This window comes from Neomonachus schauinslandi, chromosome 14 (assembly GCF_002201575.2).
Source record: "Neomonachus schauinslandi chromosome 14, ASM220157v2, whole genome shotgun sequence".
NCBI classification, from domain to species: domain Eukaryota; kingdom Metazoa; phylum Chordata; class Mammalia; order Carnivora; family Phocidae; genus Neomonachus; species Neomonachus schauinslandi.
In genome coordinates, this window is record NC_058416.1 from 64,105,291 (window position 1) to 64,124,229 (window position 18,939).

General features: G+C 38.5%; 1 protein-coding gene across 1 annotated transcript in view; it reads right to left on the reverse strand.

The window, feature by feature from the left end:
• CLTCL1 (clathrin heavy chain like 1) overlaps positions 1 to 18,939 on the reverse strand; it is a 102,218-nt gene that overhangs the window by 65,826 nt on the left and 17,453 nt on the right. The window contains exons 3-4 of the mRNA XM_021690873.1: positions 14,880 to 15,148; positions 948 to 1,109 (exon numbers count right to left, since the gene is read on the reverse strand). Of these exons, the coding sequence (XP_021546548.1) occupies positions 948 to 1,109; positions 14,880 to 15,148 (431 nt within the window). The remainder of the gene's footprint in view (positions 1 to 947; positions 1,110 to 14,879; positions 15,149 to 18,939) is intronic.

Consider the following 18,939-nt stretch of genomic DNA (forward strand, 5'->3'; position numbering starts at 1 on the left):
CTCAGTTGGTTAAGCGACTGCCTTCGGCTCAGGTCATGATCCTGGAGTCCCAGGATCGAGTCCCGCATCGGGCTCCCTGATGAGCAGGGGGTCTGCTTCTCCCTCTGCCCTCTTCCCTCTCGTGCTCTCTGTCTCTCATTCTCTCTCTCTCAAATAAATAAATAAAATCTTTAAAAAAAAAAATATTTAAGATGAGGAAGTTTGGGACCACATACTGATTTAGTGTTCTTCTTTGGGGAACACTTCAGGGCTAGTGACCACCTCAAAATAATGATTTCATGAAGTATTACTGACAAGAGTATACTAAGATAAGGACCATGTTTTAGGGAGGCCACTCTTCAGGTGAATGATGCAACCCTGGAACCGCAGGTCTCCCCAACATCCTGAACTCTTATACCTCACATCTCTGCCCATGGCAGCCCTGCCAAACAGATGCTAGCCATGTGCTCGAGCCTAATAAAACTCAACCTGCTCCCAGAGCATGGCCTCCTCTCTGCAGCTCCCCTGGGGTCCCACCCCAACCTCCCCACCTGGCCAGAACCACATAGGACTCTCGCCTTAGGTTAGGATAGCATGCACTGGTTCTTTCACAGCTGTTGCCTCCATGAGACTGCTGTGTGAGAGCAGAAACCATGTGTGCCTAGCCCATGCTCAACAGACTCTCAACGAGGATTTTTAGGGCAAAGGGACCAATTAATTGGTAGCTGACCTCACGTTACTGATTTTACAAAGACTGGCTGTGAAACCACCAACATGACAATAGGTGAGTTGTTCTAAACACTGTTAAGAGCCTTTATTTACATGAAGCACCTGCAGACCGTTGCCCACTCCCAATTATAAACTGGTTTTGAAATGCTGGCTAAGTAGCTACCAATTTACACTTGTAGAGACTCCTAACACTGACTCAGGACATTTTTCTGAGGGAGAAGACAAAGTGGAGAGCTTACCTTGCCCCCTGCGGGACTACGTACAGCAAAGCAGAAAAGAGTGGCAGGCTTGGCATTCCCCTCACTCTTGAACTCTGCAAAAGCAGCAGCATGGCCTTCTATGGGTTGTGAAACCTTCCTGTCCACAGAGTAGAGCTGCATTGCCCCAACTACACGGTTTTGCTAAGACAAGACATTTTGCAATGAAAGAAAGAAAAGAGAGGATATAAATTGTTAAAACAAATGTTTCTAAAATGAAAGTCTCATACATTGATATAGTTTCTCTAATAAAAAAACAAGCCTATTAGATATTAACGACACGATATAACTCTAAATTTGATGTGGAAAGATGGCTGCAAACACCAGGGAAAAAAATAAGACTACAAAACAGTAAGAGAGATGGTCCCAATTTGTTAAACGTAAAATGTGTGTATACACATAGGTATGCATTTATACGTATGTCTGTGTATATGTGTAACTGTACATTCAATGTTTGTATATGTAAATCTATATATACATACATTCTATGCATACACACAAATATTCATATAAAGTAAGTCTTGGGAAGAAAAACTCTAAAGTGTTAAAAGAGTAGTTTAATCAGGAGGAAGAGATTATGGGCTAATTTTGATAATTGGGTTTTCTGAAATTTATAAATAGCAAAAATTATATTTAATAAACCCCAATAAGGCTACTATCTTCTATAAAACATAGAACTTACATTTTCTAGCAAAGAATTTCAACGTATTGTATCCGATGTCAAATGCTCAAAAAGCTAAGTAAAGAGACGTTTACAACTAAATGAGACATGACAGCATCACAGCTCAAGCTCCTAGAATTCAACAATCAAATCGCCACCCCAGCCGAATGAGCCCCCATGCAATCTGTGGGTAAATTCAGATCCTCAGTGTATCTGCCACCTACCCCCACTCCTTAAAAAGGGAAACAAAGGCTTCAACATTTTTCTTTTTAAAGAACCTGTCCTTTATACTTTTGTACTGCAGAGACTTATGTTGAAGTACTATGCAAAGTACCAATTCATGCTACAACATGGATGAACCTTGAAAACATGTGAAGTGAAAGAAGCCATTCACAAATGGATATATGAAATATCCAGAATAGGGAAATCCAGAGAGACAAGAGTAGACCAGTGGTTGCCAAGGGCTGGAAGGAGGGAGAAATAGGGAAGCAACTGGTAGACAAATGTGTGCACTCTAACAGAAGAATGAACAAGAAAATTTTTAAGTAAGAGTAAGGACAGGACAAGACACTCCCTCCCAGGTGAGGATGGGAAGATTGGAGACAATACAGAGACAGTACCTTTGAATCCCAATGCTAGAGAAGACTAAAGCCAAGAAGAGGTGGGGCATAGCGAACACCTGAGATCAAGACTGAGACCTGGACTCTTGCACTGCCTGTCCTCATGGACCCACCCAGAGGCTACATGTCTAGCCTTGGGCCAGGGATCTGCTTCTGAGCTTTAAGGCTCCTGCCTGGTAAAGTCCACCTTGCAGGGGTGCTGAGTGTTGTGAGCTTTGGGAAAGGGCATATTGAGGACTGTAGCTGACAAAGACTCAATGCAAAAATGCTTCCTTTTGTGCCAGGCACCATGCAAGGGGCTAAGGATAAGGAAAATGAACGTGACCCAGACCCTTAAGGACACATGATAAGGGTTTCTGGTGAGGAAGCAGTAGAGGGTGCTAAGTGTTATGGCCCAGGATAGAGTAAGATGCTGTGACTCAGCTCTCTCAGTCTGGTGGGCCAGAAAGGTTTCCTGGTGACAGGTAAGCTGGAGTAGGAGGTCACAAGGCGAAAAGGAAAAGCTGTTTCTAAGGGGAAACATTTGTAAACGCTTAGACAGGAGGTTGCAAACTCTGGCCTGTGGGCCAAAATCCACCCTCCATGTTCTCCTCCTGTCTCCTTTTTGTTGAGATGACATTCACATAACCTAAAACTACCCATTTTAAAGGATTCAATTCAGTGGCATTTAGAACATTTCACAATGTTGTGCATCTATCACCTATGTGTAGTTTCAAAACATTTTCATCATCTAAAAAAATCCCTGTGCCATTAAAAGTTAGTCCCCATCTCCCTGCCCCCCAGCCCCTGGCAACCACCAGTCTTTGTCTCTACAGATTTACCTAAATATTCCATATAAATGGAATCAAAATATGTGGCCTTTTGTGTCTGACTTGTTTCACTCAGTGAGGTTTTCCAGGTTTATCCATGTTGTAGCCTGTTTCAGTACTTCATTCTTTTTTAGGGCTGAGTGATATTTCATTTTATGTATAAATCACATTTTGTTTATCCATTCATCCAGTGGTGAACATTTGGGTTGTTTTCATCTTTTAGCTGTTACAAATTATGCTACTATGAACATTTGTGCACAAGTTTTTGTATGGATGTGTTTTCATAATTTTTCTTGGATAGATGCCTGGAGGTGGAATTGCTAGGTCAAATGGTAACTTTACGTTAAATTTTTTGAGGAATCATCAATCTATTTTCCACAGGAGCTGAACCATTTTACATTCCCACTGACATACAAGGATTCCAATAACTCTGCACCCTTGCCAATACTCATTATTTCCCATTAAAAAAATTACAACCATCCCAATGGGTGGTACCTCATTGTGGTTTTGATTTGCAATTCCCCAGTGCCTAATGATGTTGAACACCTTTTCAGGTGCTTGTCAGCTATTTGTATATCTCTGGATAAATGTTCAAGTCTTTTTGCCCATTTTCTAATTGGGACATCTTTTTGTTGTTGAATTAAAAGTGTTCTCTATAAACTCTAGATATTAGACTCTTCTCAGATACCTGATTTACAAACACTTCCATTCTGTAAGTCTTGTCTTTTCACTTTCTTGACCATGTCTTTTGATTCACAAATGTTTTTAATTTTAAAAAGTCCAATTTACCTATTTTTTCTTTTGTTGCTCATGCTTTGGGTATTATATCTAAAAATCCATAGCCAAATACAAAGTCATGAACATTCCTCACGTCTTCTTCTAAAGGTTTTACAATTTTGCCTCTTATACTTAGGTCTTCAATCCATTTTGAGTTTAAATTTTTAAAGATTTATTTATTTTGAGAGAGAGAGTGAGAGCTGGAGGAGGGGCTGGGGGAGAGAGAAAGAGAGAGAGAGAGAATCTTAAGCAGGCTCCAGGCCCAGCTCAATCTCACGACCCAGAGATCATGACCTGAGCCGAAATCAAGAGTTGGATGCTCAACCAACTGAGCCACCCAGGAGCCCTGAGTTAATTTTTATATATGGTACAAGGTAGGAATCCAACTCCATTCTTCTGCATTTGAATATGCTGGTGTGCCAGCACCATTTGTTGAAGAGAATAGTCTTTCCCCATTGATTGGTCTTGCCACAATTATCACAACTCAATTGGCCAGGGGCGCCTGGGTGGCACAGTTGGTTAAGTGTCTGACTTGGTTTTAGCTCAGGTCATGATCTCAGGATCCTGGGATTGAGCTCCGCATCGGCATAGTGTCTGCTTGAGATTCTATTTCTCTCTCTCTGTCCCTCCCGCTCATGTTGTCTCTCTCTCTAAATAAATAAAATCTTTAAAAAAATCAATTGGCCAAGATGTACAGTTTATTCCTGGACTCTCAGTTCTATTCCATTGGTCTACATGTCTATCCTTATGCCCATGGGTTTTTGTTGTTATTGCTGAATACTTGTTTGATAGTATGATACGATAAGTCTTTGTCCCTTGTTCCTGGCACAGAACTCCTAAAACCCTTGAAATTTCCTAAGTGATATGAGTGAGAGGTACATCATCATGACACAAAAGCTTAGGGGGGGCCTTAGATAGCTTCCAGTTTGGAACTTTCAGTCCCACCACATCCTGACCTCTAGGAAAGGGAATGGGGGCTGGAGACAGAGTTAATCACCAATGACCAATGAAAATCTACATAGAAACCCCTGAATTACAGAGTTCCAAGAGCTCCTAGCATCAAGGTGCTGGGAGGGTGGAGGGCTTATACCCCTCCATGCATACCCCTTTCCTCCCTGCCTTGCCTTATGCATCTCTTCCATTTGGCTGTTCCTAAGCTGTATTCTTTTTAATCAACCAGTAATAGTAAGTAAAGTGCCTTCCTGGGTTATAGGAGCCATTCTAGCAAATTAACAAACCGGATAAGGGGGTTGTGGGAACCCGATTTATAGCTTGTTGGTCAGAGGTGCTGGTGGCCTGGGACTTGAGACTGGCATCTGAAGGCATGGGGGCAGTCTTGTGGGATTGAACCCTTAACTTGTGGGGTCTGCACTAATTCTTGGACATCCAGTTGGGTGTCCACAGAGAATGAGAGAATTGTTTGGTGTAGAAAAGCCAACACCTTTGGTGTCAGAAGTGTAGTGAGAATAAATACAGTTTTTAGCTTGGATTTTTTTGTTGGTTTTTATTTTTGTCAGTAAAGCACAAATAAGTAACACCGTGATTTATAATCTTTTCTTTTAAAATATTTTTCAAACACGATGATTTCCTTATAAATGACCATGATTCCTAAAGGTATATTTAACAACTTTATTGAGATATAATTCACTTACCATATAATTCATTCATTTGAAATATACCATCCAATGTTTTTTAGTTTATTCACAGGATTGTACAACCATCACCACAATGTACTTTCAAAACACTTTCATCCCTTAACAGAAACCTCATTAGCAGCCAATCCCCATTCCCACCTCCCACGCTCCACCTCCAGTCAAAGCAACTACTTATCCATTTTCTATCTCTGTAGATTCTGAATGTCTCATAAAAATGGAATCATACGTGGTTTTTTTTTTTTTGTGCTGGCATGTTTCACTTAGCTTAATATTTCCAAGATTAAGCATGGTCATGGTATATAGCATATATCAGTACAGATGACTCTTGAGCAATGCGAGGGTTAGAGTCATGGACCCCTGACATAACCAAATCCAGTATAACTTTTGATTCTCCAAAAACTTAACTACTAATAGCTTACTGTTGACCAGAAACCTTACCAATAACATATAGTCAAATAACACATATTTTGTATGTTACATTATACACTGCATTCTTAATAAAGCTAGAGAAAAGAAAATGTTGACAAAATATATTTACAGTACTATGCTGTATTTACTGAAAAAAATTCATGTATAAGTAAACCCATGCAGTTGAAACCCATGTTGTTCAAGGGTCAACTGTATTTCATTTATTTTTATTGTCAAATAAATATTCAACTGTATGGATGTACATTTTATTTATGCATTTATCAGCTGATGGACATTTGGATTGTTTCCACCTTTTGGGTAAAGTAAATAATGTTATAACTGATGGTTTCCAGAGGGGAGATGGGGGGGGGGGGGGGGGGGGAAATGGGTTAAATAGGTGATGCAAATTAAATTAAGGATTGCACTTGTGATGAGCACCAGGTGTTGTACTGAAAGTGCTGAATCACTATACTGTACACCTGAAACTAATATTACACTGTATGTTAACTAACTGGAATTTAAATTAAAACTTAAGGGGAGGTGCACCTGGGTGGCTGTTTCAGGTACATGTCCCACTCTCAATTTTGGCTCACATCATGATCTCAGGGTTGTGGGATCGAGCTCTCTGCTGGGGTCCGTGCTCAGTGCAGAACTAAAGACTGTCTCCCTCTCCTTCTGCACCTCCCTCACTAGTGGCTCTAATATAAATAAATAAATCTTAAAAAAAAAACCCAAAAACCTTAATGGGTGCCTAGGTGGCTCAGTCAGTTAAGCATCCAACTCTTGATTTCGGCTCAGGTCATGATCTCAGGGTTGCCAGATCTAGCCCAGCACTGGGCTCTGCACTGGGCATGGAGCCTACTTAACGTTCTCTCTCTTCCTCCTCTGCTCCTCCCTGCTCCCTCTCTAAAAAAAAAGTAAAACTTAAAAAAATATATATATATAATATTGCTATGAACATTGTATATAAGTTTTCAGTAACAGTTTTTATCTTTTTTTTAAAGATTTTATTTATTTGAGAGAGAGTGAGAGCCAGAGAGATCACAGAGGGAGAGGGAGAGGAAGAAGCAGACTTGCTACTGAGTAAAGAGCTTGATGTGGGGCTCGATCCCAGGACCCTGATATTATGACCTGAGCCAAAGGCAGACGCTTAACTTACTGAGCCACCCAGGTGCCCCAGTAACAATTTTTATCTTAAAGTCTATTTTATTTGATATTAAGAGAGCCAATCCAGCTCTTTTGGGTACAATTTGCATGGTATATCTTTTCCATCCTTTTTTCAACCTACTCTATCTTTGAATTTAAAGTGTGTCTCCAGTAGACAGCATATATAGTTGGATTATGGTTTGTTTGTTTTTTTAATATTCTGCCAATCTGGGGCAGACTGGATCTCTTTGAGGTTCCTGGTTATGTAGATTAATGGTTTTCATCAATTTGCTACATTTGGGGCCATTATTTCTTCAATATTCTTTCTTCCCCTTTCTCTCCTTCTTGTGGGACTTCCAGTATGTGTATTAGCCCACTTGATTACATTCCACAAATCTATGAGTTTGTTTTTTTTTTTAAGTAGGCTCTGTGCCCTACATGGGGCTTGAACTCACAACCCTGAGGCCAAGAGTTGTATGCTCTACCAACTGAGCCAGCCAGGCATCCCATAAGTTTTTTGTTTTTTTTTTTAATACCTCCTGGTTCTTTATTGTTATGGTTTATGTGGAAAGACAATATTCTCATACTTTCCTTTAGTTTTTTGGGCATGCTTTCCATTAGTTCTTTGAAAATATTTAAAATAGCAACTACAATCTTTTTGAAAGTAACTCCAATGTCTGGGCTTCCTCAAAACAGTCTTTATTGAGTACTTTTTCCCCCTCTGAGTATGGGCTATACTTTGTTTTTTTTTGCATATTTCATTTTTGCTGCTGTTGTTGGAAGCTAGAAATTTTAAATAACAAAGTGACAACTCTCGAAATCAGATACTCCTCCCCTTCCTGGGCTTATTGTAGTTTAACAAATTTCCTGAACTAATTCTGCAGAGTCTGTATTCTTTGTCATATGTGGTCACTGAGGTCTCTACTGAGCTTAGTGGTCAGTTAATAATTTGAAAGAGATTCCTTAAATGCCTTGAGGCTCAGCCTTTGCTGAGAGAGTGTATGTGTGTTGAGACATGCCTTCAATACTCTGGCAGGCAGCTTACAATACTGCATTGGCCTTCAGCCTTCACATCCTGCTTGTACAGAGCCTCAAGATCAGACAGAGCTTACGGCCTTGTCAATTCTTTCTTGGGCAGGTGCACAGCTCTGTGCATGTACCTGGTCTTCTAGATTCCCAAGAATATGCTGAAACTTTTGAAAGCCCCCTATGAACATCTCATTCCACAGCTTTTCCTTTTAATTTTTTTTAGCTGGCTTCTTATTTGCCTCAACTATTAACATCCCCACAGGCAGCTGTGATATTAAACAACTGCTGCTGATGGTGTATCACAAGTGTCCCAGGAGATAAGGCCATTTGCACTGAGCAAGAGTGAGTCAAGTCAAATAAAAGGCAAGGTCTGTGAATGGAGATTTCCAAAAAACTACTAGACAGGTCATATAATGACATTTATCTGGGAAAGGTGCTTTTGGGGGAGGTCTAAACCATTCTTGCCTCCTTTAGAGGCTGTAAGGTTGCTGTATTTCACCAACTGGTGGAGATGTTGGTTCTCAAGGCCATCAGAACACTGTACAGAGGGGGATGGGAATAGCACAAGTTAAAATGTCACCAAGCTTGCTATTCTGAGATGTAGCAAATTTTCTTAAATAAAAGTTCTTCGGATTTTTGTAAGCCTGTGGTTAATTTCCAGAACTCTGAAAAAGCTGATTTTGAGAATTTCTGCCAGCACTGCTTTTATGGAGGAGATTTTCAAAGGTCCTTACTTCACCAGTCCTGCTGATGTCCTGTGTGTAGTATTTTATGTGGATGTATATTTACATTTTTCTTGGGTATATAACTGGGAGTGGAATTCCTAGGTCACATGGTAACTCCACATTTAACTTTTTGAAGAATTGCTAAACTATTTTCCATCATAGCTGTGTGTTTTACATTCCCACCAGCAATGTATGAGGGTTCCAATTTCTCTACATCCTTGGCAACATTTGTTACTAGTGATCTTTTTTATTATAGCCATCCTAGTAGGTGTGAAGTGACACCACATTTTGTGGGGGGGGTTTCTGTTTTGTTTGTTTTTTAAGTAAGCTCTATGCCCAACGTGGGGTTTGAACTCATGACCTTGAGATCAAGAGCGGCATGCTCTACTGACTGAGCCAGCCAGCCACCTCACATTGTGTTTTCAATTTATAGTTCCATGGGGCGCCTGGGTGGCTCAGTTGGTTAAGCGTCTGCCTTCGGCTCAGGTCATGATCCCAGAGTCCTGGGATCGAGCCCCGCATTGGGCTCCTTACTCAGTGGGGAGTCTGCTTCTCTCCCTCTGCTTGCCGCTCCCCGACTGTGCTCTCTCTGTGTCAAATAAATAAATAAAAATCTTTAATAAAAAAATTTATATTTCCACAATGACTAATGATGTTGAACATCTTTTCATGTGTTACTGGCCATGTAGATAGCTTTTTGGAGAAATACCTGTTCAAATCATTTATCTATTTGTAAACTGGATTATTTGGCCTTTTTTATTATTGAGTTGTAAGATTCTTCATATATATATTCTGGATACAAGTCCCTTATCAGATATATGATCTTGATATATTTTCTCCAAATGGCAGGTTATTTTTTCACTTTCTTGATGGTATCATTTATAGCACAAAAGATTTTAATTTTGCTTTTATATATTTTTCTTTTGTTGCTTATGCTTTTGATGTTATATCTGCAAAGGTTCTGCTTAACTCAAGGTCACTAAGATTTGTTCCTATGTTATCTTCTAAGAGTTTTACAGCTTCAGCTCTTACATTTGGGTCTGATCCATTTTGAGTTAATTTTTAGTATGATGAGAGGAAGGCGCTCAGTTTCATGCTTTTGTATATATGGATATCCAGTATCCCCAAACCATTTGTTGAACAGACTATTCCTTCCTCTGTTGAACTGTCCTGGCATCCTTATCAAAAAAAAATCAACTGACCATAAATGTAAGGGTATTATTTCTGGACTCTCAATTCTACCTTATTGATCTACATGTCTATTCCTATCTTGGTACCATACTGTCTTGATTACTGTAGGTTTGTTGCAAGCTTTGAAATTGGGAAGTACGAGTACTCTTATTTTGTTGTTTTCATCAAGACTGTTTTGGCTATTTTGAGTTCCTTGCAATTCCATATGAATTTTAGGCTCAGCTTATCAATTTCTAAAAAGAACTTAGCTGGTATTCTGATAGGGATTACAGTGAATTTGCAGATCAATCTGCAACATCTTAAAAATATTAACTATTATGATCCATGAACACGAGATGTTTTCCCATTTATTTAGATCTTCCTTAATTACTTTCAACAGTGTTTTGTAGTTTTAAGGATGTAAGTTATATACTTCTTTTGTTAAATTTATTACTAAATATTTTATTCTTTTTGAGGCTGTGAATGAAATTTCATTTTTGAATTGTTCATTGCAAGTGTGTAGGAACACAATTGATTTCTGTATACTGATCTTACACTCTGTAACCTTGTACTTATTTGTTAGTTCTAGATTTTTTTTTTACTAGATACCTTAAGATTTTCAATATATAAAACCATGTCATCTGCAAACAGAGATAGTTTTAATTCTTCCTTTCAAATCAGGATGCCTCTTGTTCTTTTTCTGATTGCTCTAACTAGATCTCTAGTCTGATGTTGAACAGAAGTGGCAAAAGTGGCTATCTCTGTCTTGTTCTGATCTTGGGAAAACTTTCAGTCTTTCACTATTAAGAATGATGCTAGTTGTGTGTTTTTCCTTAGATGCCCTTTATCAGGTTAAGGAAGTTCCTTTCTATTCCTAGCTTGTTGAGCATTTTTATCATGAAAGGTGTTGGGTTTTATCACATGCTTTTTCTGTCTCTGCTGAGGTGACCAAGTGGTTTTTGTCTTTTATTCTATTAATACTGTTCATTATTTTAATTGATTTTTGGATATTAAACCTACCTGGTATTCCCAGATAAGTCCCACTTGGTCATGACATACAATTCGTTTTATATGTTGCTGGATTCTGTTCACTAGTATGTTGTTGAAGATTTTTGCATCTATAATCAGAGGAGATAGTGGCCTGCAGTTTTCTTGTGATGTCTTTGATTGCTTTTGGTATCTGGCTACTAATGGCCTCATAGAATGAACTGAGACGTATTCCCACCTCTTCTATGTTTTGGAAAAGTTTGTGAAGGACTAGTACTAATTTTTCTTTGAATATTTGGTAGAATTAACCAGTAAAGCCATCTGGGTCAGAGTTTTTCTTTGTGGGTAGTTTTTTCATTACTAATTGAGTGTCTTAACTTGTTGTATAGGCCTATTCAGATTTTCTATTTCTTCTTGAGTCATTTTCAGTAATCTATGTCTTTCTGGGAATTAGTCCTTTCATCTAAGTTATCTAATTTACTGGAATACACTATTCTTAGTATTCTCTACTAATCCTTTTTATTTCTGTATGGTTTGTCCCACCTGTTTTGGTAAATAAAGTTGTATTGGCATGAAGCCATGGCCATTCACTTACTATGGCTGCCTGTACTAAAACTTCACAGTTGAGTAGTTGTGACAGAAACCAAATATTTTTGGCCCACAAAGCAAAAAACATTTACTACCTAAGCCTTTATAGAAAAAATATGCTGACCTCTGGCTAAGAAGAATAAAATAATACTTGAAGTACTCAGGTCAAACTGAAGCAAAGTGCTTTTGAGAAAGTATTAGAGGCAGTTAAAAAGTGTGGAATGAATTAACTGTGATCTAGTTTTATTTATAAGTATCAGCTCAAAGCTTCATTCCAACCCCTCAGACATCATCATTTCTGGGGGAACAAACACATTTCCAGACCAGATTCAGTATAAAGACTGAGCTTCTTGGGGGAAATCGGAGGGGTAGACGAACCATGAGAGACGATGGACTCTGAAAAACAAACTGAGGGTTCTAGAGGGGAGGGGGGTGGGAGGATGGGTTAGCCTGGTGATGGGTATTGAGGAGGGCACATTCTGCATGGAGCACTGGGTGTTATGCACAAACAATGAATCATGGAACACTTCATCCAAAACTAATGATGTAATGTATGGGGATTAACATAAGAATAAAAAAAAAGACTGAGCTTCTTGAAATAAAGAGGAAATTCAAAAACAAAAAGTATTTAGGGCAAGTATTTGGGAAGAGTGATAAATACTATATTGTGACTAGTTTTGTTCCTTGGTTGAGGGTCCTGTAAATCTAGGGGCCTCTTTCTGAAAGCAACATAAAGGCTCAAAAAGCATAGCTTTCTCACTGACTCTTGAATAGCATGAAGGGCTAGGGAAGAGAGATCTTCCATCTCCCCTCCTGGCTTCACAAAGGTACAGTGAATCAGTTTTATCTTTAAATGCCCATACCACCTTGCAAATTTACCATAACAGCATATGTCATACAGATTTTACCTGTTTGTGACTCTCGCAATTCATCCCAGCATCTGCAGGCTCTGTGTAAGGTACACTCCTCAACCCTCACATCACAAACACTCCCCGACTTCATCTCCATTAGCAACACCTGAACTGTCTGCAATCTCTGCCTACCATAAGGGCCAGCAACATCCAATTCCTTTCAGCAGGAAACCAAAGGTAGAGTTCCCACATGAGGAAAAACTCCGTAAATAGCATCTATCTACAGTTAGTAACTCCCAAGAGGAAATTATTCCAGCTAACAGGTGATACATCACAGAAAACGTCCTAGGTGTAAAATTATTCCTTTTATGGAAGCCTGGGCAATCAGACCCTAACAAGCTGCTATGGGTGAATCATTGTAATGTTATTATCATGTGTAGGAGCAATGGGAATGCCCATTATTCCAGATATGATGTGAAGTTTCCTACAAATATATTGTCATTCCAGCTTAACCCTCAGCCCTGACAATAAGAAGTAACTGGGGCTGAATGGACGCCATGGGCCTATCACTAAAAGGCTCTGTGACTAAGTAAGTCCCTTAAATTATACCAAATAACTACCAGGTTACCTGAGGAGACAAACTTGCCAGTGTAATACAAAGATGAAGGGTTAGAGCAAAGGTACTTCAACTCTCCCTCATCTATGCCTCATTCTGAGATAAATGCTAGGCCATCATCAAACTCTCCCCTCCCCGAGAGGCGTCCCATACATCACCAAGTTCTAGCTATTTCACCTCTAAAATCTCAAGCCTTGCCTTGGGCACCTGGCTGGCTCAGTCATTAGACCATGAGACTCTTGATCTTAGGGTTGTGAGTTTTAGCCCCACATTGACTGTTGAGATATAAAATCTTAAGCTTTGCCTATCCTGTTCATCTCCAACACCAGTGCTTCCATCTAAATCACACATGGCTCACTTCTCCTGGGAGTTGCAGAGGGGAGGAGACTCCCAAAGTGGAGAGAAGTATTCTTTCCATCTTTGCTCACTCTTCACCTTTCTCATCCATGTCTTTACTCCAGAACATGCTATATGGCTTTCTTCCTGTATCTGACTGTTAACTAGCTTCCCAGCCTCCAGTCTTCGTGGTGGTCCCTCCTCAACATCACTGATTGCATTATTTTGACCCCATTATGCTGCAGAGAAGGAAAATAAATCATATCACTCTCACTTGAAAATCTGCTGCAGAATTCCAACTGCCAGCAGCATGTACCTCAGTCTTGCCCCCACCCATCTCTCAGCCTTGCCCATCTAGCTGCCTCTTATGCATCCTATAGGTATCAGCCAAAGTGATGACCCCAGACTCCCAGAAAGAGCCATTCACACAGTTTCCTTTCCAAGTGCACTTTTATAGCTGGCAAAATGCAGCTTAGAGGCCCCCTCTGTTGTGGGTCCTCTCTGACCTACAGTATTCTCTTATGGCTCCCACAGTACTCTCTTCAAATGTCTGACAGTCTTCTAAGTGCTAGAATCCCACATTTATACTTTTCCCACTAGGCTATGGAAGACCATTCAATGGCCAGAATTAGCTAATAAAGATCTAAAGCCAAACATCCTGTAGTCAAGTATCTGGTGACTGGATTAGCCACTAGGAATGAAAAAAGGAAGCAGAGGGCACCTGGGTGGCTCAGTCGTTAAACGTCTGCCTTCGGCTCAGGTCATGATCCCAGGGTCCTGGGATCCAGCCCCGCATTGGGCTCCCTGCTCGGCGGGAGGCCTGCTTCTCCCTCTCCCACTCCCCCTGCTGTATTCCCTCTCTCGCTGTGCCTCTCTCTTTCAAATAAATAAATAAAATCTTTAAAAAAAAAAAAAAAAAAAAAAAAAGGAAGCAGAGCAGAAAGTTACCACTTTCATCATAAAAGTATATGAATTAGTAGGGGCACCTGGGTGGTGCAGTCAGTTTTAAGTGTCCAACTCTTGGTTTTGGCTCAGGTTGTGATCTCAGGGTTGTGAGATCGAGCCCCACATATCAGGCTCTGTGCTCAGTGAGGAGTCTGCTTAAGACTTTCTCTCCCTCTCCTCCCTCTGCCTCTCTCTCCTGTGCTCGCTTGCTCTCTCTAAAATAAAAAAATAAATCTTTAAAAAAGTATATGAATTAGTAATATTCCATTAAAGGCCTTAAAATAGAGTCCCAAAACTACTTCCCATAAACCTATAGGTTCCAAGTGGCTCTACAAAATTCCTCAACAATTCACTTCTCAAAACTGTGCCCGAAATCGTTTACAGGATGAATATCTGTAATCTGACGGAATACAGTAGAGTCAATGGGCCAAAGTTAAATTAAAATTCTTATATGATCCAAAGTTTGGATTTCTTGTAACCTCTATTTCTCTTAGGCCTGGGCCTATTTCTTCTGCCTCACACCTGTACCAACTTCAGTATAACACCTCTACATTGCATCAGACCAGTTCCTGAAGGCAGCCAAAAGCTTACCTGAGCCGAGATGCCAATGAGGAGCAGCCACTTTTGGTACTCGTCAGTCCGGTAGTGGATCATCTGGCACCCTGCCAAACTGGCATGTCTATCAAACATCTTCACGGGTTGAGAGTCACCTTCCATGCTCCAGTGGTAGACTGTGGTCTCAGTCACCAGGGCAACAGTGTTCACAGAGACCCATTTCCAGAAAACCACCTCTTCTGCCATTGTATGAGACTTCATTTTACTCTTCATTTCAATATTAAAGATTTGAAGCGTCTTCCCAGCTAGTATTTGATGTGATGAAGATTAGAGAAAGATAAAAATATGAAAGACAAATTTACACTCTTAATTCTGAATCCTTTTGATATTACTCTAAGTTGTACTACTTACAGCTAATCTTAGATTAAGAAGGGAAAAGAGCTGCCTGAGTGCAATTAACAACACTTTGATGTCTTAATATTGAGAAGAGTCTTCTTCTTCAGAAGAATGTAAAAGTGTATAAATACAGAATGTATGAATAACAATCAGAAATTAGTTCTTTGGAAGCAACTATCAAGACAATCAGTTTTAAATTGGTATCTTCTAGTTTTAAAATACTTTCCTGGATAAGTTAGCAAAAACAAGACATTCTTTCTTTGTCTGGTGTCTCCAACTTTCAGGAAAGAATACTATCATCCCTTCAAGTTAAACATCTCCAGATAACAGGGTCATTTTGTCTTAAATTCTTAAAAGCTGTCAAATAGAATTTTCTACAATGTTGGAAACGTTCTGTACTTGCACTACCAGTACAGAAGACACTAGCTACATGTGGCTATTAGGCATTTGAAATGTGTCTGGTAAGACACATTTAAGGAAACTGAACTTTTCACTTTCATTTAACTTTAATTAATTTAAATTGAAACAGCCTCACATGGCTAGCATCCAATAGGACAGCTAGGTTTTAGAAAAAGGCTTTAGCATCCATCCTCTGGCAAGAGACTCATATTGTTTCCACCTCTGCTAAAAAGCTGAGTTCTGATCTTTGTATCTGCAAAACTGAAAGCTAACATGAAATACTGCTTCTCCCCAAATCAGGACAAACACAAGGATTATTTCTCTGACCACTTCTATCTGGCACTGTACTGGATGTCCTAGCTACTGTAATAATGCAAGAAAAGTGAAAGGCATAAAGATGAAGAAGGAAATAAAACTGCATTTATTCACAGACAACATAACTGTTTACAAAGACAATCCTAAGGAACTGACCAATCTACAAAGCCATTATCAGAACTAATAGGTGACTATTAACAATACTGCAGGGTATGAGGTCAATATACAAAAATATCAATTGAATTTCTAGAGGCCAGTAGCAAACAATTTGGAAATAAAATTTTTAAAAGAACTGTAATATCACTAAAAGGAAAAAAAATCCCTGTCAACCAACAATCCTATATCCAGCAAAACCGTCTTTCAAATATGAGGGAGAAAATAAGACATTCCAAGATAACAGAAGCTAAGGGAGTTTGTTACTACTAGCATTAAAGGAAGTCCTGCAGATTGAAATGAAAGGACATTAGATAGTAACTTAAATCCACATGAAGAAATAAAGATCTCAATAAAGGTAAATACATGGGTAATTATAAAAGCTTGTACTACTGTAATTTTGGTTTATAACCCCACTTTTTGTTTTCAACATGATTTAATAGACTAAAACATTAAAAAATCAATGAGTAGTCTAAAAGCTAGTATTACAACTGGTTTGTAACTACACTTTTTGTTTTCAGTATAACTCAAGAGATAAATGCATTAGAAAGAATTATTCATTTATATTTTTGGATAAATTATGTATAAAGATGTAATTCTGTGACAGTAACAATAAAAGAGGGGGAATGGAGATGTAAAGGAACAGAATTTTTGTATGTTATTGATGTTAAGCTGGTAAAATTTCAAATTAAACTGTTATAACTTCAGGATGTTAAATATAGTCCCATAGCAAACATAAAAAATAGCTATAGAATGTACACAAAAGAAACAAGAAGAAATTTAAATGTTTTCATGAAAAAAATCAACTAAATATAAGCAAAGATAGTAATGCAGGAAATGTAGGACAAAAAAGTATAAAGTATATAGAAAACAAATAGTAAAATGATAGAAGTCCTTCCTCATCAGTAATACATTAAATGTAAATGGATCAAAAGACAGACTGGCAGGCCGCCTGAGTGGCTCAGATGGTTAAGCGTCTGCCTTTGGCTCAGGTCATGATCCCAGGGTCCTGGGATTGAGCCCCGCATTGGGCTCCCTGCTCAGCGGGGAACCTGCTTCTCCCCCTGCTCATGTTCTTTCTCTCTCTCTGTATCTCTGTGTCTCAAATGAATAAATAAAAAAAACCTTAAAAAAAAACCCAAACATAGACTGGCAGAACAGATATAAAAACATGATTCAACTATATGCTGTCTACAAGACTCACTTTAGATCCAAAGACACAAAGAGGTCAAAAGTGAAAGGATGAAAAAAGATATTCCATGTAAATTGTAATCAAAAGAGAGCAGGGATGGTTAATTTCACACAAAATAAACTTTGAATCAAAAAAGACTGAAAGCAACAAAGAAACACATCATGCTAAGTGAAATAATCCAGTCATAAAAAAACAAATACTGTATGATTCTACATATATTAGGTATGTAGACTAGCCCAAATCATAGAGACAGAAAGTAGAATGGTGGTTTCTGGGGGCTGGGAGAGGAAGGAATGAGCAGGTACTGTTTAATGAGGACAGTGTTTCAGTTTTGCAAAAGGAAAATAATTCTGAAAGGTGGATGGTCCTGATGGGTGTACAACAATATGAATGTATTTTAAGACCACTGAACTATACACTAAAAAATGGTTAAGATAATAAATCTCATTATATGTATTTAGCCACAATTCTTAAAAAATGAAAAAACCTGGAAATTTCAATACCCCAGTCTCAATAATAAAACAACTATACAGAAAAATATACTTGAACACTATTGACCAATTCTACCTAACATCTTTACAACACATTAGCCAACAAGAAAATACAATACATTCTTTCCAAGTATATCTGAAACATATTCTAAGATAGATCATATGCTGGGCTATAAAAAAAAGTCTCAAGAAATTTTAAATTTTGAAATCATACAAAATAAGTGATCTGATTACAACAAAATTATTAAAAATCAACAAAGTGTGAGATATTCCCAAACTCTGGAATTCAACCACACACTTCTAAATAACCTAGGGGTCAAAGAAGAAATTACAAACAAAATCAGAATATATATGGAAATGAATTAAATAAAAAGTACAACATATCAATTTTGGGGTTGCAGCTAAGGCAGTACTTACAGAAAAATATATTATTTTAAGCATCAAGATCAGAAAAGAAGATCTCAAATCAATAAAGTAAGTTTCCATGTTAATAAACTACAAAAAGAGCAAACTAAACCCAAAGCAACAAAAAATAAGAAGAGTAGAGCAAAAATCAAGGAAAGAAAAAAGAAAAATAATAAAGAAAAATCAATAAAACAAAAGTTGGCTTTTCACAACAATCAAGAAAATGGGACGCCTGGGTGGCTTAGTCAATTGAGCATCTGCCTTCAGCTCAGGTCATGATCCCAGCATCCTGGGATTGAGTACCGCATCAGGCTCCTTGCTCATTGGGGAGTCTGCTTCTCCCTCTGCCTGCCTGCTGCTTCCCCTGCTTGTGCTCTCTCGCTCTGACAAATAAATCAATGAAATCTTAAAAAAAAAAAAAAGAAAATTGACAAGCCTTAGACTGATCAAGAAAAAAAGATAAGACCCAAATTACCAAATCAGAACTAAAGAGAGGACATCATAGGTGATCTTGAAAAAATTAAAAGGATTATGAGTGAATAGTATGAACAATTTTATGTCAACACATTAGAGTGACTTAAATAGAGGACTTGGACATAAATTCCTAGAAAGAAAATTACCAAAACTGACACAAGAAAGAAAATCTGAACAGATTTACAGCAAGTAAAGGAATTCTTAGTTTAAAATCATCTAACAAAGAAAAACCCAAGCTCAGAAGGCGTTCACTGTTGAATTCTATCAAATA